General features: G+C 40.5%; 1 protein-coding gene across 1 annotated transcript in view; it reads left to right on the forward strand.

The window, feature by feature from the left end:
* The window catches only part of LOC126158651 (guanylate cyclase 32E-like), a 660,283-nt gene that overhangs the window by 356,936 nt on the left and 277,301 nt on the right, over positions 1-26,046 (forward strand). Inside the window, exon 12 of the mRNA XM_049916459.1 lies at positions 25,157-25,339. Within this exon, the coding sequence (XP_049772416.1) occupies positions 25,157-25,339 (183 nt within the window). The remainder of the gene's footprint in view (positions 1-25,156; positions 25,340-26,046) is intronic.

The raw sequence follows: 26,046 nt of genomic DNA on the forward strand, positions 1-26,046 counted from the left end.
AAAAATCCTTATACAGCAAACAGAATGAAGTGCATAGCATAAGTGTACTTATTTTGTCAGGAGGGACACAGAGTCTTCAAGATGCAGTGCTCTTTTTTAACATTATTCACAGATTCAAAATATGTTTTAAACAAAAATGAGCTCATGAGAAAAATCTGAAAGGTAAGAACTGTTCAGTCTTTTACTTTGACATGTGTGTGAAGTGCACACTAAATAACTTCTGTAAGTCTTCAGGGTCTCTTGGCAAAATTCCAAGACATCCATTTCCACAAATCATCCACTGCCAAGCCTTTCCCTGAGACTGTCCCCACCCTATCCACCTTGCTCTTGGGCTACCTACAAACTTCGTCTTTCATATTTCCTCACCATCATGTCAGATGTTTATACCCATTTTTCAAATGTCATCCTGTCGTGAGAGACTATCACAGGTTTTATTTTGATTTAAATAAATGGGAAAACAATCATTAACTGCAATACTCTTCCTCCCCCCCCCCCTCCCCCACTGAAATGTGATAGATGAGTCCATTTACTTGGCTGAGGGGTGTCTTTGCACATTTACTGCATCTTTTAAACGTCTGTAGACCAGACAGCCACCTCCCCAGAAGGTTTTAGAACATTCTTGAAGTTCTTATAGCTCTCCCATGTAGCTTCCTCCTGGTCACACCCTTACAGTATGTCTCTCCCTCCTCCAAGAGTACACCTCTTACACTATTCATACTCTGTGTTATTTTGCCCTGCTTAAGTTGAGTACAAAATTGGCATGCCATGGACATCCTTGCATATTGGCATCTTGAAAATTTACATTAACCCTGTGCTATAAATGCCCACTGCAGTGGACAGCTGTTAATGGTTGCTTCTTTGGCATTTTCAGTCAGTCCTGAGGTTGCAGAGGCACAGGGCACAGCACCAGGAGGGAGTGCCCACTAAAGTTGGCTGCATGCATTTACAGCCACAGGACTGATAGAAAACACCATAGAAGTGATATTAATAGCTAGCTGTTCACTGCATTGGACAAGTGCACCACAGGATTAAATTAATTAGCAGACTTAATTTGTTATTACATATAGAATGGTGCATCAAATGCTTCATACAGCTGTGACCTTTCATTGGGAAGCATTTGAGAGGTTATAACCTTTACTTTAGCATGTAATTCAACATTAATAGAATGAAATAACTGGGTTGCTATGCTTCAAGCTGAATCTAATATATGCTGAAAACAATTCCTTTTGGTTGGCCCTACACTTTAAAGCATTTTAATTTAAGCAGTTTTCAACAGCATTGCATGGTAATAGTCTTCTTGTCTTTTTAAAATTTTTGTACAGTAACAGCTGAATTAGGTTTGCCACCTGTCCCATGTAATAACAAAATAAGTCTGCTAATTAATTTAATCCTGTGGCGCACTTGTCCCATGCAGTGAACAGCTAGCTATTAACATCACTTCTTTGGCGTTTTCAATCAGTCCTGTGGCTGTAAATGCATGCAGCCAACTTCAGTGGGCACTCCCTCCTGGTGCTGTGCCCTGGACATCCCGTACTTGAGATAAAAATGTTGCATCAACGGTTATGAACTGTTGTGCCATGAAAATGAGTGTTCATCTTTTTTTGTCTCTGAATATTCATCGACGTTTGATTTGAGCACCATTGAAATTTAGAGTAGCTCTATTACTTTTTCTCTTCAAAGGCTTGGAAGAAGGAAATCATTTGATGTCTCACCATTTGCTAAAGTAAAGCTGAACATGCTGGGTTATTTACCTTGTCTCCTGTCACATACTTCCATAGGTCTTCCCTTCCTGTTTCTAACATAATTTTTCATGCTGTTTGAGACTGAATGAATGTAAATTATGAAGTTTTCAAAGCTCATTGAAGACATCACTGTTAAGATATCAGATTCTGATGAAAATTCAGTCAATACAATTCTTACAAAGAAAGGTAAACAAGTAAATGAGTAATATCAAATGTCAAATGACAATAGCTGGGAATCATCATACACGTGGGTGAAACCTGTTGTTAGACAATGCTACTATGCCCAGTGTTCCATCTGTGCATGTGAATTGTCTTTATTATATGGCAGTGAGTCAGACCTTAAGCAACATGCTAGAACTGAAACCCACAAAGGAAATTCAAGATCACAAAATACAATAAAAAATCATTATTCTATTTTTCTAATCAAGTGACTTCTCAAACCCAGCAAGATAAAGTAACTACAACAGAACTAGCTAGTGTTTCACACTGTAAAACATAACCACAGTTATTCGAGCATGGATTGTTCATATAGACTGATATCCCATATTTTTGGAGATTCTGGTGTTGATGGAGGTTCTGGTGCTGCTAACAGTGTTTCATGTGGAAGAACAAATGGAGAAAGTTTGGTGCGAAATATATTGGCTCCAAAGCCTCTAAAAGATATTGTGACCTAACTTCTTCCTAAGAACTGTTTGTTTACATTTGCAACAGGTGCCAGCAATCAAGGTAATCGTAAAATTTTTCCTCTATGTGTAAGATACTTCACAGCTACAAATGATGTACAGAATAAGTTGCTGGACTTTTATGAAAGTTCCGATGAAACTGCAAGTTCAGGTCAGGAGAGTGTCATTAAAGTAGTTAATGAAAATGGCCTGCCTTTAGACAAGATTACTGCCTATACTGCAGACAACATTAATATCAGTTACAGTAAGCACAATTCTGTTTTTAAGCTGCTTCAAAATGTACATTGCAGAATTGTGAAGTCAATCTGCTCAGATCATATTGCACATAATACAATAAAACATGCAATTGATGGCCTTGATACAGACATAGAAAATGTTGTTTTGAAAATACATAGTCATTTTCCTATGTATGCAAAGTGCTGCAAAGACCTGAAGAAATATTTTGAGTTTGTAGATGTTGAATGGATGGAGATATTGAGACATATTACAACCACTGGCTTTCTTTAGAATGTGCAGTAGAAAGATTAATCCACTACTGGCCTGCCATCAAAAGCTACATCAAAGCACTGGGAGAGAGCTGTTACATAGTTCTGAAGAAGTATTTTGATACAGAAGATGAACTTAATGATATACTGCTAGAAATCAATGTTCTGTTCCTCAGCAATGTAGCTAAAATGTTTGTTCAGTACATCAAGATCTTAAAAAGAGACATTGTTTTTGTGGGTGAAGCTTACGACAAAATTTGCTTACTGAAGCAAAAACTGGAGCAAAGGAAAATTCTTTGAAACTGCAATTAAGAATGCGATGGAAGTTGTATCTTCTTCAGAAAGAACCAAATTGGAGAGACGTTTTATGCAATTATAACAAGAAGCCTAACCACATACTATAATCATACTATTTTTTACAGCAAAGCATTTAAACAGAAGTTACAGTGAAATCCCTCCAGTTAAATTAAATGATTGTTATGGAGGAACTGTATGGTGATTTTTGGCTTGTTGGGAACATACCTGCCAGTATTTTGGACAGTACAGAAGATGCCTCAAACAGGGGGATGTCAATGTTTACTGGACATAAAGGGCAACAGAAATTAATAGAGTCAGAAAAACTTGTAACTTTTGTGATGAGTGTTCCTGGGTCAGATGCATTTGTTGAACACATTTTCTCTTAAGTTGAATACATTTTCCCTTAATGTCTAACAAGTGGTTAGGCACTAGAAACAGGTGGTGCAATAGATGTGGTTAAAAGTGGACCTACTAATTACTATAAACATGAACATGTCTTTTAGGGAGTTCCAGTGTGTTATAAAGTCAGGCAGTGAAATTTTAAAGTCAACTAGGTCAAATGTGAAGTACAGATGGGGAAATAAGGTAGTTCTATTAATGAAAAAATTTCTGCATGTTTTATCATACCTCTTATACATTGTACTGAATGTACTGTTAGAGTGTGTAATTTGGTTTTGTATACAAATTTCAGTAATTATCTCATTATATTAACAAAACACAACTGAAATGGGTACCTAATGTTTTTTCCCCAAGTATTTGTGGACTGTCACTTATTTTTGTGAAACATTCCATGTTTTTAGGTAAATGTCCCTTATTTCAGCCACCGAATGCTCTACATAATTATTATAGTCTCAGTGTGCACTTACAAGTCTCATCTATAAAAGTGTAACAGTAACAATTGGGAACATCAGTACTTTATCAGAGAGGGCTTCCTCCTGTCTATTGCCATCAACTGCTGTCGACAAGCAGACATATTTTTAATTTCTACTTGTCACCTCTCACTAGCACATACTTATCATCTCTCACCAATGCATACTTATCCCCTGTCACCAGCACAGTAGATTTAATATCTCATAGCAAGTATATATATATATATAAATGAGAAAGATTCTCCATATGAGACAATAGATCCAGAGCTCCTTAGTGAAATAGATGATTCTGCTCAGCAATCCTAATAAAAATTATTTTTCAGAACCAGTTTTGGTAAACACTTAGCTGCTAATAATAGGGTTGCTAGGCTTCAAGACGAATCTGATATATGCTGAAGTAGCTTCTTTTCTGATATACTTTAAAACATTTTAATTTAAACAATTTTCATTTGTTTTAAAAAGTCATTTCCCATTTAAAAGTCATGAGAATAAACTTTGTTCCCTCAAAGCCACACTAGAACTTTTGGTGGACAACTGTCATCTTGTACCACATGATTTTGGTTTTATAAAGTCATAGTAATAAGGTAAACTCCAACAAAGCTTTGGTGTTACCTTAGAGAGAAGCATCAACAGAAATAGGAAAAGACATGCAACATTCGTTGATCTAGAAAATACTTGTCATAGACTAGGTACAGGATAATCTTTCAGCAGATTAGCTGAACTAGCCTAGATTGGAAATATAAAACAGTAGTTCTAAATTTATGAAAAATAATAATGGGACACTGAAATGGATTTGAAAGACACTGAGAAACAAATGTAATTAAGAAAAGCCACTGAACAAGACTGTTAAAAGTCTCTTAATTTTTTTGAACTTGCTGTTTGTAATGCTATGGTAATCAATGAAGACACAAAAAAGATAATTCTAAGAAAAATTAAGAAAAAGGAAAACAAATCAAAAATCTTGAAAATGAAGAGAGATATGAGGCCACATATTAAAACCAAAAATACACCCCTAAATCAAAGAATGCATTCTGTTATTTGAGTACTGTGATGACTAGAACTAACAAAAGTATATTGTATGTGAGTAGCAATCATCAAATGAGTAGCAGTAGCCAAACAATACAGGGTGTTTCAAAATGAATACACAGGTTTTAAGGCTTTGTAGCATTTCTTACATTCAACTTACAATTATAAATAATACAGCAAATGAAAGAGCAACTCAAAATAGTTTTGTTTGTGTAGAAATGTGTGCAAAGGGAAGAGTTTGGAATGACCAAGGGTGTCTGAAGAATGTGTTGAACAAGTGTGAGTCTTTCAGGTGTAGCCCCAAGAAATCAGTGTGGGAGGCTAGACCTAAATTAAAAATTCCAGTGACATCCATGTGCAAACTTTTAAAGATATGCTTACAACTACATCCTTATCATTTGTAGCTGTTACAAGCTCTGAGACCTACAGACTATGGTTTACAGGCCAACTTTGCAAATGAAATGTTACTGCATGATGGTGATAATGTGTATGTGCTCTGCTACCAGCTCATCTACCCAACTTCACAAATAGCATCTTTTGCAATGGTTACGCCAGACACCTGATCAAGGTTTTTCAAGAAATCACCTACAAATGGTTGTCACATTGAACACTTGTAAGAAAAACTCTTTGAGTTGCTATTTCATGTGATGTATTGCTTATAATTGTAAGTTGACTGTAATACGAGGGTAGCTTGATAAATTTGGTAAATTTCCATGAGAGAAGGGAACATTTTTGTTGTGCTTTCATAGTTGGTAAACTTGATTTTTCCAAGGATTGTACAAAGAATTTCAACAATGTACAGCATAGAGATCCATTGTTCACCACTGTCTGAATTGATCAGTGTGTCGAGTGTGAATGAAAATGGAGGAAACTGAGTTTTGTGCTGTTATTAAACATTTTTGTTTGAAGGTTTGGACTGCAGCACAAACCAAAATAGTGTTGGATGAAGTGCACACAGACTCTGCACCATCATTGAAAACCTCTTACTTTTAGATTAATGAATTTAAATGTAGTTGGACAAGCAGCGAAGGCTAAGCACACACTGGCTGTTGAATTGGGGTCACCACAAAAGAAAGCATTGAAAAAATCCATGATATGGTAGCGCAAGACAACCAAATAAAAATTCATGACATTGCTGAGACTTTAGGCATCTCAAATGAGCAAGTGCGCAATATCCTGCATGGCGAATTTGCTGTGAAAAAGTTGTGTGCAAGCTGGGTGCTGCAGTTGCTTACAGTCAACCAAAGGACCATCCAGCACAACATTTCAGCATATTGTCTGGTGATGTTTGATCGCAATCTGCAAGACACTTTGTACCAATTTGTGACTGTTGATGAAACCCGTACACACAAGTTAAAATAATGGACAAAGGCTGGTGAAAGTGCACTGAAGAAGGTAAATGCCATTTTGTCAACTGGATTTTTGGGATTCTTAAGGATTACTCCTCATAGATTACTTGGGAAAAGGTATAACCATAACTGGACCCTATTTTGCTTCATTGTTGGATCATTTGACCTTACATTGGCTGAAAAAGACCAAGGTTAGGATGCAAAAAGTGCTCTTTCAACAGGATAATGCACTATTCCACAAATCAGTGACAATAATGGTGAAAGTGCATGAATTGGGCTTCGAATGGGTTCCTCATCCACCATATTCAGCAGATGTAGCCCCAAGTGACTTCATCCTATTCCCTAACTTGAAACTTGTGCTTGCTAGAAAGACATTTTCATTGAATGAAGAATTGATAGTTTCAGTCAATGAGTATTTTCAGAGTTTGACAAGACGTATTTTTCCAATGGGGTGAAAAAGCTGAAAGATCGCTGGACCAAGTGTATATCGCTCAAAGAAAACAATGTTAAGAGATAGGGTGAGTTGTTTATGGAACAAACATTGTTTCTTGCATTTTTACCAGACTTATCAAACAAGCCTCATAAATGCTACAAAGCCTTAATACCCATATATTCATTTTTAAACACCCTATATTTAAGAAAAAAATACATGTCTTTAATCTCTCTGACATTTGAATCTGTTTACCCAGCAAATTTAAGGGGGGCTCCAATTTAATTTGGACTCCAAACTGTGATGCAACTTGGCTTTTTTTCACCTAGTTATTTCAGGATTGACAGAATCAAAAAGTGAGTGGCAAAAATCCTATGAATAAATGAGTGTAAATTTAATTAATTTGCCTTTATTTCATGGCTTTAATCTACATTAACAGATTGTATTGCATAATCTGCCTCACGAAGGAGAGTTTTCAGGGATAGGGAATGGGTCAAATTATACATTAACTGCATGAAGCAGCCACTGTAGGCTACTTCTATATAACAGACTTATAACAAATGATGATTACTACATTGCTAATCTACTCACACTGGTAAATGTGAAGATTACTTTACAGAGAAGGAAGCAGATACTTTGAACAAAGCTCCTGTCATTCATATAGCATTTCTCAGCTGACATTTCTGCTTCATACCAATCACTTCTGTAGCTTAACAGATTTCAGAGAATTCAGAGAACCCTTCCAGCTGTCTATATGCTTGAAAAGCCAGAAACATGTATAACATATAAATATTAATCTCAACTGGATTTTATGTTCTTGAGCATAAACATTCATTAAACTGTAAGAGGAGTGATTGATAAGGCACTCCTTTATTTTGTTTTTGAATATCTGGGGATTTCCTGCTTTATTTCTGCTAAATCAGTTTAAGACTTAAGAATATATATCTACATTCTGAATCGTAGGTAGGGATTCATAGTCCTTATTGAATTTACTTTTACTTCTTATACTGTGATTGTGGATTCCACAGTTCATTCTAAATTGACTCTTATTATAAACCAAAAATATCAGTGTGGAGTAAGTGTAATGTCATGTGAGTGGAAGAACCATAACGTTCCTAAGGGGATTACCACAAAATCTTCAGTTTTCAACTTTGCATAATATTCTTACTTCATAACTCTTTTGAATAAATACTTCCTTGTTTTTATTGCATTGCCTCACACTATAATATTAAATGGAAGTGTGCTAGCAGTCCCATCTGCAGATCAACACAATGAAAGAGATTTCTTAGTGCAAAGCAGGTAGATTCAAGCATTTAGTCAATCCTGGTGCCACCTCAACATGTTATCTATCTGTTTGTCTATGTATTTTATACATGTAGCTTCATTTTGTGTGTGCCAATTGATATCTAACACTGATATCTGTAAGTTGTTATTGTTTCTTTGAAACTGTAGATTTTTCTTCTTCTTCATTTTTCTTTTTTCTTCTCTTCTTCCCCCCTGGTTTACACCTTTTGTTGATGTACCTGTATCATCAGCAAACATCGCTGTTTGTGATGAGTCTGCAGCAACTGCTGTGGCTGTCACAGCAGTCCAATTGTTTGTATGCCTGGCACCAGAGGTGCTGTTGTTCAGTACTAGTGGTGGATTGGCTCTCAGTGTTCCATGCAATGTTCCATGAAAGTGACACTTTGTGACACAGTTCTTGACTAGCACTAACCTAATGCTGAAAACTAGTTTCAAGTGCTTACTGAATATCTTCTTGTGTGTTTTGTTTGCATTAATAAAGGTTTATTATCCCTGAAACACTAGTGTTCCTATTTTGTGGGTTATTTTGGTTGAGTTGCTTGAACATGAAAACATAATTAGTTTGGACAATCAACACTTACTCGCTCTGATATTGGTGATACTGATGTGATTTAGCCCAACATGAACAGGGTTTGAAGACCAGAAGAAGCAGTACAAATTCGTAAGATTGAACAAAGAATTTTTTCAGGAGAATGCAAGACTCTGCGCCTACTGAAGGTCTATCTGTTTTGGGTCTTGACATGAGATTGCCTCTATTCTGGCTTGTTTGCACAGGTGATGCAAGCTTCCAGTATGCAGGTATAAATACTGATTCAACCAAATTTGATCTCTAGGTCAGTCAATTTGACCACCATTATGCAGCGGAAGTCAAAGATGTAATTAATGCTTCTCCTGTGCAAGATTCCTATCACAAACTCAAGACAGAGTTGATTTTCAGAGTTTTTGCATCACAAGAAGAGCATAGGTGCTTCAGATTCTAGCACAGGAAAATGTTGAAGGCAGGGAACCTCCACACTTATATAGCAAGGTCGACACAGGAACCGTACCTGACATCTTGCTACATACGCTTCGGAGTAGTCATTCTCTAGTCCATATGAAAACTATAATAGCATCTGAGACGAAAATGTCAGTAGATGCAATCACTTATTTGGGTGACAGAATTCAAGGCACAATAATGGTGCCATCAATCAATGCAATAGTGGTGCCAAGCAAAAGTACTTCATTGTCCAGATTATGATTGCCTGTCAGATAATGTTGATACTCTGGCTAGACAGTTAAGGGAATTTCTGTTCTTCCTGTCCCATCACAACTCTAACAATGATAGAGGACGTTATTGCAGAAGAATGTGTAGTCATCCCAAGATGAGTCCTGAGTGCCACAGAGCAGCCATCTAGTGTATGCTGGTATCACCAGACATTTTGAGATCAGGAGCACCTATCCAAATGCCAGTGGTAGTCAGATTTAGTAACATCCAATTGCCGGTTGAAGTATCAGTATCTTTTTGTTAGTGATCGGTATGCAGGATGAAAATTTCTTGTGGACACTGGGTCACTCTTGTTCAATTATCTACAATTGGCCACCAACTTCATTTCATTTTTCTGCCCCAAACAGTTCATTTCCAGTGACTTATAGTACACAATGTATTGAGCTGGACTTGAGACAGCATCATGCCTTCACCTGAAATTTCACTGTTCCTACATTGTGAACCTCCATAATCAGAACCAACTTCCTGGTGCATTATCATCTACTGCTGGACGTGGTGAATGTGAGACTCATCGACAGCATCACTGGACTTTCGACTATTGGTTTCTGATGCAGTGCAGCAACACACGGTACCGAGTTCATGCAGGCAGCAGAAAGTAAACATGCAGAGTAACTGTAACATCACCACCAGGCACCCCAAGAGAGTTACATCACAGAGTTGTATCAAAATGGCCGATGACCCACTAGTTTCATGTTGTCTGAGGCATTTAGCTCCTCATTGTCTCACTACTACAAAAGCAGAATTTGACTTGATGCTCAGGTAAAGTATTATTCACCCTTCTATCAGTCTGTGGTCATCACTTCTCCATCTAGTATCCAAGAAGTGTGGCATGTTGCCCACATGCAGGGATTAACATTCACTTATTGCAAGGACAATTCTGGGCAGCTGCCCAGTACCCCTATTAAGAGATTACATCTATGCTCTTTGTGGTGAAACTATGTTTAGTGTCCTGGACTGCAAAATAGCTTTTACACAGATGAAGATATTACTAAAATGGCCACAATCTTGCCATTTGGCTTGTTCGAGAGTCTGTTCATGACACTTGATTTATACAACACTGCCCAGTCTTGGCAGAGGTTCATTAACTCCATGTTGCAAGGGTCATAGTTCTGTTTTGCATTCCTAGATGACATTCTTATCTTTTCAGCCACTGCAAAACAGCACCAGCAACACTTGGAAAAAGTTTTCAAACAGCATGGTGTGGTGTTAAATACTATCAAGTGTGTTTTCTTGTAAACCTTCTTAAGTCATCTAATTTTTTCAGTGGGATAATTGCCACAATTGTGAAAGTGAAGGCCTTTGTGAAGATCCCATGGCCACCATCAAAGAATTACACCATTTCTTGGGAACACTAAATCTCTTCTGGCGTCTTCTGCCTCATTCAACTGAGTACAAGAAGTGTTGCCTGCAGCACTTTCTGGGCCTAAAAGTAAGAGAAATCACTGATACAGTGGACACATGTGATGAGTTCTGCTTTTGAGACAGTGAAGCTCATTGTAGTAAATACTGTGCTTCTGGCACATCCCGAACTGGATCCACAACTTGTGCTGGTGGTTGATGCTGCCCAGACTGCTGTCAGTTCCACAATGCAGCAGCAAGTCAATGATGCTTGGCAACCTCTTGCCTTCTTCTCACACAAACTCAACTCTGTGCAGCAAAAGTGGAGCACTTACGACTGTGAACTGCTTGCTATCTATGAATAAATAAAGTACTTTCACCCTCAGTTGGAAGACAGAGGGTTTATAACATTTATGGATAGCCAGCCACTTGCCTACACCTTCAGACAGAACAACAAGTGTTCAGTGTGACAGCATAACCATCTGGATTTCATTACCCAGTTCAATACTGACATCTGTCATATATCTGTTATTGACAAAATGTTCACCAACTGTTTCAAGTTAGCAGTGTATCAAATGTTACTGATTTTGCCTAACTTCAATTTACCAGATATAGACTGGGACACTTGGATGTTTAGGACAGGTGGTAGGGACAGAGCATTGAGTGACATTATACTGAGTGCACTATCCGAAAATTACCTAGAGCAATTAAACAGAGAACCGACTCATGGAGATAACATCTTGGACCTACTGATAACAAACAGACCCGAACTTTTCGACTCTGTAAGTGCAGAACAGGGAATCAGTGATCATAAGGTCGTTGCAGCATCCCTGAATATGGAAGTTAATAGGAATATAAAAAAAGGGAGGAAGGTTTATCTGTTTAGCAAGAGTAATAGAAGGCAGATTTCAGACTACCTAACAGATCAAAACGAAAATTTCTGTTCCAACACTGACAATGTTGAGTGTTTATGGAAAAAGTTCAAGGCAATCGTAAAATGCATTTTAGACAGGTACGTGCTGAGTAAAACTGTGAGGGACGGGAAAAACCCACTGTGGTTCAACAACAAAGGTAGGAAACTACTGCGAAAGCAAAGAGAGCTTCACTCCAAGTTTAAATGCAGCCAAAACCTCTTAGACAAACAGAAGCTAAATGATGTCAAAGTTAGCATAAGGAGGGCTATGTGTGAAGCGTTCAGTGAATTCGAATGTAAAATTCTATGTACCGATTTGACAGAAAATCCTAGGAAGTTCTGGTCTTACATTAAATCAGTAAGTGGCTCAAAACAGCATACCCAGATGTTCCGGGATGATGATGGCATTGAAACAGAGGATGACATGCATAAAGCTGAAATACTAAACACCTTTTTCCAAAGCTGTTTCACAGAGGAAGACCGCACTGCAGTTCCTTCTCTAAATCCTCGCACAAACAAAAAAATGGCTGACATCAAAATAAGTGTCCAAGGAATAGAAAAGCAACTGGAACCACTCAACAGAGGAAAGTCCACTGGACCTGATGGGATACCAATGCGATTCTACACAGAGTACGCGAAAGAACTTGCCCCCCTTCTAACAGCCATGTACTGCAAGACTCTATAGGAACGGAAGGTTCCAAATGGATGGAAAAGAGCACAGGTAGTCCCAGTCTTCAAGAAGGGTCGTTGAGCAGATGCACAAAACTATAGACCTATATCTCTGACATCGATCTGTTGTAGAATTTTAGAACATGTTTTTTGCTCGAGTATCATGTTTTTGGAAACCCAGAATCTACTCTGTAGGAATCAACATGGATTCCGGAAACAGCGATTGTGTGAGACCCAACTCGCTTTATTTGTTCATGAGACCCAGAAAAAATTAGATACAGGCTCCCAGGTAGATGCTATTTTCCTTGACTTCCGGAAGGCATTCGATACAGTTCCGCACTGTCGCCTGATAAACAAAGTAAGAGCCTACGGAATATCAGACTAGCTGTGTGGCTGGATTGAAGAGTTTTTAGCAAACAGAACACAGCATGTTGTTATCAATGGAGAGACGTCTACAGACGTTAAAGTAACCTCTGGTGTGCCACAGGGAAGTGTTATGGGACCATTGATTTTGACAATATATGTAAATGATGTAGTAGATAGTGTCGGAAGTTCCATGCGGCTTTTTGCAGATGATGCTGTAGTATACAGAGAAGTTGCAGCATTAGAAAATTGCAGCGAAATGCAGGAAGATCTGCAGCAGATAGGCACTTGGTGCAGGGAGTGGCAACTGACCCTTAACATAGACAAATGTAATGTACTGTGAATACAAAGAAAGAAGGATCCTTTATTGTATGATTATATGATAGCGGAACAAACACTGGTAGAAGTTACTTCTATAAAATATCTGGGAGTATGCATGTGGAACGATTTGAAGTGGAATGATCATATAAAATTAATTGTTGGTAAGGTGGGTACCAGGTTGAGATTCATTGGGAGAGTCCTTAGAAAATGTAGTCCATCAACAAAGGAGGTGGCTTACAAAACACTCGTTCAACCTATACTTGAGTATTGCTCATCAGTGTGGGATCCGTACCAGATCGGGTTGATGGAGGAGATGGAGAAGATCCAAAGAAGAGCGGCGCGTTTTGTCACAGGGTTATTTGGTAACCGTGATAGCATTACAGAGATGTTTAGCAAACTCAAGTGGCAGACTCTGCAAGAGAGGCGCTCTGCATCGCGGTGTAGCTTGCTCACCAGGTTTCGAGAGGGTGTGTTTCTGGATGAGGTATCGAATATATTGCTTCCCCCTACTTATACCTCCCGAGGAGATCATGAATGTAAAATTAGAGAGATTTGAGCATGCACAGAGGCTTTCAGACAGTCGTTCTTCCCGCGAACCATACGCGACTGGAACAGAAAAGGGAGGTAATGACAGTGGCACGTAAAGTGCCCTCCACCACACACCGTTGGGTGGCTTGCAGAGTATAAATGTAGATGTAGATGTAGAACTTGCAAAGGCACAAGAATCTGGTCAGGTATTCCAGAAACTATTGAATTGTGCAAAAGGATACAGCCTTGAATTACAATTGGTGAAGTTCCTGGTTCAGATATGAAGCTATATTGCAACTTTTCAAGTGGGAGGTCTTGTCCTTTTCTGCCACCCTCATTCAGCAGAAATGCTTATGACAGCTTTCACAGCCTATACCACCTTAGCATCAGATCATCAACATGTCTGTTTTCAAAACATTTTGTCTGGCCCGTTGTGCAAAAGGGTTGTAAAAAGCATGTGTGTGCCTTCAGTATCAGTGCAATTAGATATCCCATCACGTGCTTGCACCAGTTAGAGTTTTACCACATATTCACATTGATGAAGTATGTCCAATTCTACAATCAAATGATTAGTACTATTTATTAACTGCAATTGATCATTTCACTTGTTGGCCAGAAGCTACAGTAGTCAACAACATATCAGCAGAAACCTTAGCCTTTGCCTTTGTGTTAATTTTGGTTTCATGCTTTGTTTGTCCACTGCACAGCACCACAGACTGTGGCCAACAATTTGAGTGGGAGTTATTTGCTCATTTAGTAAATTCTGGGGCACTCTCCATTGTACAATATCCAGTTACTACCAAGAGAGACAGCAACAATATGATTGAACATTGGCACAATTCTTTAATGGTTGTACCGTGTGTCATGACACTAGTTTGACAACTGCTTTACCATGGCCTTGCTTGGTGATTGCACCATATACAAACTGCACTTGATTTATCTTTCATTTATGATTAATCACTTTGACAGCCTGGTGAGATCAGTGATCCAAGTTCCATACAACTACTTGACCAGACGAGTCAGACTTCATCGATCATCTGGTTCTTTGTGACTTGCAGACATGCATTCTTGTCACATTAAGAACAGACAGTGTCAAACCCGTATTACAATCCCCATACTCAGGTTATAAAGAGAGTAGCACGAACTCTGGACATACTATTAAATGGTAAGGGCAGTATGATCTCACTTAACACAAACCTGTACATACAAGTTTCCAGAAGTGTCACCAACACTTGTGCAGAAAACCAACCTTTGCCTCAGGCACATGTGCAACCATCCAAAGCAGACTCACTATCTGAATGAAGAACGTGCTCTGGATGTCAAATTCTCTTTCTTACGAGATGTTTGGACAACACTCCACTTCAACCAAGGGACCTAATGTAGTAGTCAAGACAGCAGTTACTGTGTTTATCACAACTCTCAAAGAGTTCATTTGCCAGCCACCTGAGGCTCTGTTGTTCAGCATCATTGGTTGATTTTTTCTTAGTGTCCCTTGTGAGATTTCATGAAAGTGACAGTTTGTGAGAATTTCCTTTAGAGACAGACCTCGACTAGCACCAGTCTAATGCAGAAAACTAGTCTCAAGTGTTTACTGATTGTTTTCTTCTATGTTCTACGAGGGTTGGAACTTAAATAGTGGCAACTATTTATTCACAACCAATACAAAAGAGTTATGTGTTTGCACCTGTTACTGTCCTTCAAAGTAGCCACCGGCATTGTGTAGAACCCATTGCCAGCAATGTGGAAGGCATAGTATACTGTTAGCAGAGCATGTTCTGTTGATGGTGCGAATGGAGCAGTCTAAAGTTATGATGCTTCTAGTGTATGACTGTGATGGTGTTATCCTAATGCATTACGTTCCTCCATGGCAGACTGTCAATGCACAGTATTACTATTCATTTTTGGAGCATCATCTGTGACCAGCTTTGCAAAAGAAGCAGTGACCCTTTCTGCGCAACCCACCCTTCATTTTGCACGACAATGCATGGCTGCATACAACGCAACCTGTGGCTGCTCTGTTCTGTCGATGGGACTGGGAAGTACTGTACCATCCACCATACTCTGAGGACTTAAGTCCTTGTGACTTTGATTTGATTCCAAAGATGAAGGAACCACTTCATGGCATTCGCTTCAGAACTGTTCCAGAGATTCGACAGGCAGTAGACCACTTCATTCGCACCATCAACAGAAAAGGCTGTGCTATTCATATACTACACCTTCCACATTGCTGGCGACAGGTTCTACACAATGCTGGTGACTACTTTGAAGCACAGTAACATGTAACTCTTTTGTATTGGTTGTGAATAAATAGTTGCCACTATTTAAGTTCCAACCCTCGTATTTACATTAATATTCATGGTACACAAATGTTCATATTTCATGTACTATTCTGGTTGATTTGCTTGAACATGAAAACAATTATTTTGGAGAGTTAACAGTTTGCTGTTCCAGCATGTCCTCCAGTTTCTTTGGTAAACTGTTCAGCAAACTTTACAGAACAACATATTTCATGTTTCCCCACTCTAAATTTTATTACATTCCTGTCATTTTGTTTGTTAAGGTGGCCCTGAGTTTTCTATTGTTAAGATGTGACTCCATCAGTACAAGTAGAATGTCTTTAACATCTTAATATTTTAATTTCCATCATATGATTTTATAATCTTCACTGTTAACACATTCAAAAGTGTACACATAATGTCAATAGTGTAGTTATTCTTGTTTAGTTTTATCAGAATGGTATTTATGAGATGTGTCATATTGTTCTCTCTGAGGAGGAGCTTTCGGTGAAACCTAATTGAGTACTTATTAAAAGGTGATTTTCAGAGAAATGGTTCAGTATTTTTTAATAAGTTTCCTTCTTAGAAAAAGAAATGAGTACACAGAAAGGAGAGACTACATATTTTATTCTTTCAAGAAACACACTCTGACTCATCAACCAGTTACAAAGGTAACGTAAAGAGTGCACAATAAAGTCACAAAATGATTTCAGTACTTTGAGTTAATTAACATCACAGCCAAAATAATTACTTCCTGTCAGTGACCTAATGATTTTTATGACCTTACAGTTTATTTGGCAAATCCGACATCCGATAGTGTGGTATACAATGTATATCTAACTAAATGTAACAATATTATGAAAAGCAAACAATGGAAAATCCAGGATGGAATGTAACAACTGTTAAATTGTGATATTATGAAAAGGATAGTTGCTACTCGCCGTATAGTGGAGATGCTGAGTCGCAGATAGGCGCAACAAAAAGACTGTCACAAAAAAAGGTTTCAGCGAAGAAGACCTTTGTCAAAAATAGATGACAGACACACTCACAAACACACACTCATGAAAATGCATCTTACACACATGTGACTTCACTCTCTGGCAGCTGAAGCCACACTATGACCAGCAGCAGCAGCAGCAGTGCATGATGGGAGAGACAACTGGTTGGGGTAAGAAGGAGGCTGGTGCAGGGAGGAGGAGGGATAGGACAGTAGGGATGGGGGCCTGTGAAGTGTTGCTGGGGAGTTTGCAGGGATGAGATGGAGAGAGAGGGTAGGGCAGCTACGTGCAGTTGGGAGGTTAGACAAAGGACAAGGGTGTGGTTGGAGGTGGGGGGGTGGGGGTGGGAGGGGGAGCCAGTTATCAGAAAAGGAGAGAAGTAAAAAGACTGGGTGCACTGGTGGAATAAGAAGCTGTCTAGTGCTGGAATGGGAACAGGAAAGGAGCTAGATGGATGAGGAAAATGACTAACAAAGGTTGAGGCCACGGAACTGAGCAACCGCTATGGTCGCAGGTTCGAATCCTGCCTCGGGCATGGATGTGTGTGATGTCCTTAGGTTAGTTAGGTTTAAGTAGTTCTAAATTCTAGGGGACTGATGACCACAGCAGTTAAGTCCCATAGTGCTCAGAGCCATTTGAACCATTTTTGAGGCCACGAGGGTTATGGGAACGTAAGATATATTGCAGGGAGAGTTCCCACCGGTGCAGTTCAGGAAAGCTGGTATTGGTGGGAAGAATCCAAATTGCACAGGCAGTGAAGCAGTCATTGAAATGAAGAATGTCATGTTTGGCATCATGTTCAGCAACAGGGTGGTCCAGTTGTTTCTTGGCCACAGTTTGTCAGTGGCCGTTCGTGCAGATAGACAGTTTGTTGGTTGTCATGCCCTCATAGAATGAAGCACAGTGCTTGCAGCTTAACTTGTAGATAATATGGCTGGTTTCACAGGTAGCCGTGCCTTTGATGGAATAGGTGATGTTTGTGACTGGACTGGAATTGATGGTTGTTGATGGATGTTTGGGACAGATTTCGCATTTAGGTCTATTATAGGGAGGTGAACCATGAGGTAAAGGGTTGGGAGGAGGGGTTGTGTAGGGATGGATGAGTATATTGTATAGCAGTGTTTTTCAACCTGTGGGTTGCGACTCCCTAGGGGGTCACAACACCTTGCTCAGGGGGTAGCGGTCGCAGGACAAAGCAATTGCAAGATAACTGTCTTCATAAAGTCTTTTTTTTTTTTCGATTTTGATTCGCTACCACCACTGCCACTTGTACCAGACATGGAGGGCTGCACAGATCTTTTAAGAAACTTCTCCATTTAATCTTGCTCAGAGTGAAGTGTGAAGACAGTAATCATATCCGTACTTGCTGGTGTACTCAGAAAACTGATTATAGTGACCAAAAACGTGTGACTATGGCCCTGCTGACCCCTTCTCACCCCCATGCCTCTACCATTGGTAAAGAATATAATTGTATCTCTGCCAGCTGAGCACTGTGACCTCTTTTAACATTTCACTTGATTTCTCGATCAGTATAGTATCAATAGAAAGAAAATTAAATACATTGCCTTTGAAATCCTTGACATACTTCTATTATGGTTCTGGGGGTCGCCAGAATATTTTTTATTTGCAAAGGGGTCTCATACTCAAAAAGGTTGTAAAACACTGCTGTATAGGTTCGGTGGATGGTGGAATACCACTGTGGGAGGGGTGGGAAGGATAGTGGGCAGGACAGTCATAAACCCTGTCAGAGAATGTAATTCAGTTGCTCCAGTCTGTTCAACCTTGTACAAAAACAGATCTCCTGTGTCTTATCTTGCCACTCACCCACCACCTCCCAAAATCTCTCTGTCTGGCCACAGAGAAGCATTACCTTCATAACTCAATAGCACCCAGGACTGGAGCAACTGAATTACATTCTCTGCCAGGGCTTTTGACTACCTCTCATCGTGCCCTGAGAAGAGAAATGTCCTGTATACTATCCTTCCCACCCCTCCCACAGTGATATTCCACCATCTACCAAACCTATACAATATATTTGTCCATCCCTACACTATCCCTCCTTCCAACCTCTTACCTCATGCCTCACATCCCTCTGTAGTAGACCTAAATGCAAGACCTCTCCCATACACTGTTCAACCACCATCGACTCCAGTCTGCTCTCAAACATCATCTATCCCATCAAAGGCAGGGCTGCCTGTGAAACCAGCCATATAATCTACAAGGTAAGCTGCAACCACTTTGCTTTATTCTATGTGGGCAAGACAACCAACAAGCTGTCTGTCTGCATGAACAGCCACCGACAAACTGTGGCCAAGAAACAACTGGACCACACTGTTGCTGAACATGCCACCAAACATGACATTCTTGAACTCAATAACTGCTTCACAGCATGTGCCATTTGCATTCTTCCAACAAACAGCAGCTTTTTTGAACTGTGCAAGCGGGAACTCTCCCTGCAGTATAACCTATTAGGGTAGTTTGAAAAGTTCTCAGAACAGAATAGAAAAAAGTACATACATCAGTGAAACTTTTTTTATTTTTCAATGTAGTCTCCTTGTAGATTAATGCACTTGTCCAACAATGTTCCGGTGCCTTGATCCCATCTCAAAAATGAATTTCCTCCAGGCCTGCAAAATAGTTGTCAACTCCCACTATCAATTCTTTGTTTGAAGTGAATCTTTGTCCACCAAGAAAAATTTTCAGTTTTGGGAAGAGAAGGAAGGCTGACGAAGCCATATCAGGTGGATAAAGTGGGTATGGCAACAATTCATACCTTAGTTCATGTAAATTTTCCATGGCGATGGCACATGTGTGCGGGTGCACATTGTCTTGATGGAAAATGACTTTCTTCCTTGCTAAACCTGGCCTATTTCACATATCTTTTGTTCCAATTTGCCCAGAAGATTAGCATGATATTCTCCAGTAAGTATTTACCCAGTGGGGTGCTAATCTACAAACAGAATCCCATTTGCATCCCAGAACACTGATGCCATGACCTTTCCCACCTAAGGAATTGTCTTTGCTTTCCTTGGTGGAAGAGAATCAGCATGTTTCCACTGCTTTGACTGTTGTTTCATCTCTGGGGTACAGTAGTGCATCCAAGTTTCATCTGTGGTCACAAACCGGCACAAAAAATCTTGTTTGCTTCTCCTAAAATGGGCCAAATATTGTTCCGATATGTCCATTCTCATGCTTTTTTGATCCAGTGTCAAGAGTCACGGCACCCATCCTGCAGGTAATTTTATCGAAGGAACTTCAGAGATTGTACTTTATGTAAAAATAAATATTAATAATCCACTTTACTATTTGGGTCATTATTTTTTATTTGTATGTTCAGTTTTTGCATTTTAGATGGCACTGTGAGAATTTTGCAATATTGCTGTTTGTGCATGTTTCAGTATTAATTACAATTAATCCTCTGCTTCAAACAAAGGTCTCTCTTTTTGATGTAACAAACATTGATGTTGGATTTGGTCACCCATTTTCTCAACATCCATTATGTTTGTCTCTGGCCTATAGTAAAGAAAAACTGTATTCATAGCATTCTAAGAAAATTTTTCAAGGAAGAATAATATTTCACAACTACTGTGTGTCCTTGGTGAATTTCTACTCATTGTTCACTCAGCAGATTTTCTCTGAATTGTTGTACTGAGTCAGATTCTGTCATTCTGTAAAACTGTACTTCGTACTTCTTAGCTAAACATGATTGATAGAGAGGTTTTATTGATGCCATTTGACTATGATGATCAGAGTAACTGTTTATTGTGGACCTCACATTTATTTTATTAAAGACAGATTTGAAATAAATTATTGATAGCAGTTGTACTGTGTCATTTTGTTTGTGATAATAATGTTCTGTGGTTATCAAGTCAGTCAGGCATCAGTAGGTATGTCCAAGATGAAATCAGTGTACAGATCATCACATACAATGATCCCCTTTTATTTCTACTGTCTCATTAAGTGCTCTCTCCAATTTCTCAAGGATTAGGAATAAAACAAATTTAGTATTTAATGAGAAACGTCCTTCTAAAATAAGAAAGCAAAGATTCAACAACAACAACATTACAAAAATGATAGATTGCTAATTACCATATAGAGGAGACATTGAGTCAAGGACAGGCACAACAAAAAACCTGCTATAAATTTGAGCTGTCAGCCAAAAAGGTCTTCTTCTAAAGTAGAAAACACACACACACATTCATACAAGCACAACTCACATACACCTGACCACTGTCTTTGTCCACTGAGGCCAGACTGCTTACAGCACCCATAGCTAGTGGAAGAAGCAATCTGCGGGTGGTGGGGGTAAGAAGGAGGCTATAGCATGGAGGGGAAGGGATGGCAGCATAGGAACAGCATGTGACTGTTGGTGACTCTTGTGAGAGCATGGGGGATGTGCTGAGAACAGGGTAGAGCTGATAGGTGTATTTGTGTGGTTGGGGGGGGGGGGGGGGACAGAAAAGGAGAGAAGTAGAGGAGGGAAAAAAAGACTAATGAAGAAATAGAGAGTGGTGTAGCTCTGGAGCAGGAGCGGGGAAGGGGATAGGTAAGTGAAGGACAAGGACTAGTGAAGGTTGACCAGGGAAGTTACATGAATATAGGACATATTGCAGGGAGAGTCCCCACCTGCACAATTCAGAAAAGCTGTTGTTGATAGGAAGCATCCAGATTGTGCTGGTTGTGAAGCAATCATTGAAGAGAAGCACGTTGTGTTGGGCAGCATGTTCAGCAGGTGGGTGGTTCAGCTGTCTCTTGGCCACAGAGTTTGTCAGTGGCCATCTATGTAGACAGACAGCTCATTGGTTGTCATGGCCTCGTATAAATCAGCATAGTGGTTGCAGATAATTTGGTAGATCACATGGCCCATGATAGGTGACTGATGTGGCATGAGAGATCTGTTTCTCTACAAGGTTGGGAGGATAGTTGGGGTCTGTGGAGATCTCAGTGACTCCCTGTGTATGTTTGAAGAGGGACTGCTCATCACTACAGATGCAATGGCTATGGCAGGCTAGGCTGTACTGAAGAGACTCCTTGGTATGGAGTGGGTGGGAGCTGTTGAAGTGGAGGTATGGCTGGTAGTTCAGAGGTTGGATATGGATGAAGGTACCAATGGAGCCATGCTTGAAGTGGAGGTCAGCAATGAGAAAGGTTGCTTGTTTGGCTTGAGGAGCACCAGGTGAAGTGAATGAGGGAGAAGGTGTTGAGGTTCTGGGAGAATGAAGGAGGATGTCCTCACTCCCAGTCCAGATCAGATCACGAAGATATCCTCTGTGAATCTGAACCAAGGGTTTAGGGTCTCAGTGTTCAGGAAGGATTCCTCTGGATGGCCCATGAGTACGTTAGCATAAGACGGTGCCACAGAGGTGCCAATTGATGTACCACAGATTTGTTTGTAGGTGATGCCTACAAAGGAGAAGTAATTGTAGGTGAGGATATACACTCCTGGAAATTGAAATAAGAACACCGTGAATTCATTGTCCCAGGAAGGGGAAACTTTATTGACACATTCCTGGGGTCAGATACATCACATGATCACACTGACAGAACCACAGGCACATAGACACAGGCAACAGAGCATGCACAATGTCGGCACTAGTACAGTGTATATCCACCTTTCGCAGCAATGCAGGCTGCTATTCTCCCATGGAGACGATCGTAGAGATGCTGGATGTAGTCCTGTGGAACGGCTTGCCATGCCATTTCCACCTGGCGCCTCAGTTGGACCAGCGTTCGTGCTGGATGTGCAGACCACGTGAGACGACGCTTCATCCAGTCCCAAACATGCTCAATGGGGGACAGATCCGGAGATCTTGCTGGCCAGGGTAGTTGACTTACACCTTCTAGAGCACGTTGGGTGGCGCGGGATACATGCGGACGTGCATTGTCCTGTTGGAACAGCAAGTTCCCTTGCCGGTCTAGGAATGGTAGAACGATGGGTTCGATGACGGTTTGGATGTACCGTGCACTATTCAGTGTCCCATCGATGATCACCAGTGGTGTACGGCCAGTGTAGGAGATCACTCCCCACACCATGATGTCGGGTGTTGGCCCTGTGTGCCTCGGTCGTATGTAGTCCTGATTGTGGTGCTCACCTGCACAGCATCAAACACGCATATGACCATCATTGGCACCAAGGCAGAAGCGACTCTCATCGCTGAAGACGACACGTCTCCATTCGTCCCTCCATTCACGCCTGTTGCGACACCACTGGAGGCGGGCTGCACAATGTTGGGGCGTGAGCGGAAGACGGCCTAACTGTGTGCGGGACCGTAGCCCAGCTTCATGGAGACGGTTGCGAATGGTGCTCGCCGATACCCCAGGAGCAACAGTGTCCCTAATTTGCTGGGAAGTGGCGGTGCGGTCCCCTACGGCACTGCGTAGGATCCTACGGTCTTGGCGTGCATCCATGCGTCGCTGCGGTCCGGTCCCAGGTCGATGGGCACGTGCACCTTCCGCCGACCACTGGCGACAACATCGATGTACTGTGGAGACCTCACGCCCCACGTGTTGAGCAATTCGGCGGTACGTCCACCCAGCCTCCCGCATGCCCACTATACGCCCTCGCTCAAAGTCCGTCAACTGCACATACGGTTCACGTCCACACTGTTGCGGCATGCTACCAGTGTTAAAGACTGCGATGGAGCTCCATATGCCACGGCAAACTGGCTGACACTGACGGCGGCGGTGCACAAATGCTGCGCAGCTAGCGCCATTCGACGGCCAACACCGCGGTTCCTGGTGTGTCCGCTGTGGCGTGCGTGTGATCATTGCTTGTACAGCCCTCTTGCAGTGTCCGGAGCAAGTATGGTGGGTCTGACACACTGGTGTCAATGTGTTCTTTTTTCCATTTCCAGGAGTGTAGTTGGTTGTGGTGACCAGGAAGGAAGCTGTAGGTTTGGAGTCAGTCAGCCACTGGGAAAGGTAGTGGTCAGTAGTGGCAAAGCCGTGGGCTTTAAGGATGTTAGTGTAGGGGGAGGTGGCTTCAGTAGTGACGAACATGACACCATGTGATAAAGTAACAGGAACTGTGGAGACTCAGTGGAGGAAATGATTGATATCTTGTAGGTAAGCTGGCTGTACACATAAATGGCCATGGACATACTATGGTTCAGAGACAACTGGGGTATCCAGTTGCCAAACAGACTGCCCAAGATTATGTGCTAGGATTTAGTGACTGTTTTGAGGCTTGCATCATATGGATCCTTCCTACCAACATCAACTTTTCTGAATTGCACAGGTGTGAACTCTCCCTGTAATATACTCTATGTTCCTGTAACTCCCATGATCTCAGCCTAGACTACCCCTTACCTTTACCAGCCTATCCTCTTCCCTGCTACTACTCCAACACTACACAGCCTTATATTCCACCAATGCACCCAATAGTCTCTTTTCCCATGTTTACCTCTCTCCTTTTCTGCCCTCTGCCCCCCTCTCCTCCCCCCCCCCCCCCTTCCCCAGCTAAACCTCTTGACTGCACCAAGCAGCACTACTCTGTCCCCAGCACATCCCTCCATGTTCTCACAAGCAGCACTACACCTTCCCCCACTTGCACACTACTATCCCTCCCCCTTACCCCATCCCCCTCAGATTGCTTCTCCCATCAGACACAGTTACTGTATACAGTTTGGCCTCAGCAGCCAGAGACAGTGGTCATGCGTGTGTGAGAGTTGTGTTTGTGTGATCATGTAGGTTTTCTGCTTTAGAAGAAGACTTTTTGGATGGAAGCTCAAATGTATAGCAGTCTTTTTGTTGTGCTTATCTGTGACTCGATGTCTCCTCTATGTGATGAGTAGCAATCTATCACTTTCATAATATTGTCGGTATTCCATCCTGGGTTTTCTATTGTTTAAAGAAAAAATTAAGGCAGACATGGGTTTGGTCACTTTAAGATCTGAGTGGAAGTTATAGACACTTGTGAAACACTAATAATAAAAAAAGATTGATCAGACATACAATTTGTCATAACAGTTTTGTACAGAATGTATTTGAGGGACTTTCCCAGCCAGAAAGGAAAGAAGTAGGTCCACAATATCAATACTCAACAGTGTGATATATGTAACGAAGTGCTAACTATTGTGACATAGTGCAAATGGCAGGAAGAGTGGTTCAACAAATCTTCACTGTCAGCTTAAAATTCTTTCTTTATTCATTAAAGAAACTGTTACAAGATATTTTGTTATTTGTATGCTACTGGAGAACAATTTGAGCCACTGCTTTGTTTGTTACTTTAACATAACTGAAAAATAAAAGTTAATGTCATATTTATGGCATATTATTCATTTCACATCAACTTGTTACAGATACGAGTTTGCCACAATAGTGTCTTCCATGATCCAGAATCATTAATGGGAGAGCAAACAGAAGCCAGCCCTAAACGTGCTTACACAAAAATAGGACTCTACAAAGGAAATATTGTTGCCATCAAGCCAGTTTATAAACGCAGCATTGACATTACTCGCAGTATTAGAAAAGAACTAAAACAGGTCAGTTTACCTTTTACCTAAGAATAATAGTGCCAAAATATTTTTATGGACTTTTGAAAATGTCTGTGTTGTTCAGATTCACAGGAGTTGTGCTATTATTCACTCTCCTGAATTTATTTGTCACACATAAACAGTGTAAATAGGCATTGTGGGAGAACATAGCTATTATTATTAACCGTACTGTTCTTTGTAACAACATCTTTCCCCAAGAGTGGCAGAGAGTATTGTGGTTGAAACCAATAAGACATAACATGGAACAGTAATTATGCACAAATATCTACATGTGATAGAAGTTTGAAACAAGGAAAGATATAGAATGGATAAGTGATGCATATTGCCAATAAGAATTGCCTCATGATACTAAAGCTTCAAAGAAGAGAGCATGACAAGCAGTAAACATCAAATTCTCCAAATGATTCTTACTGGAGGTGTAGTGTGCACAAACCATAACAAAACAGATTTCTGGCAGGAATATGCCAATGTTTATTAATTTTTAGTACCATATGACATCCAAGGAATGAGAGGAATTTTTTTATACAATAATTAGTCACCATCAGCATGTTGAGACAAGCAAAAAAGAATGAGTCTCAATTCCAGGAGTCAATCCAATTAAGTTTTTGTCCAGTAGATGATTAGTCTCAATAGAAAACTAATGAGCCATCAAAGAATGCACTGTTACCATTGAGTAGATTCTTCTGGCTAGTATT

This window comes from Schistocerca cancellata, chromosome 2 (genome assembly GCF_023864275.1).
Source record: "Schistocerca cancellata isolate TAMUIC-IGC-003103 chromosome 2, iqSchCanc2.1, whole genome shotgun sequence".
NCBI classification, from domain to species: domain Eukaryota; kingdom Metazoa; phylum Arthropoda; class Insecta; order Orthoptera; family Acrididae; genus Schistocerca; species Schistocerca cancellata.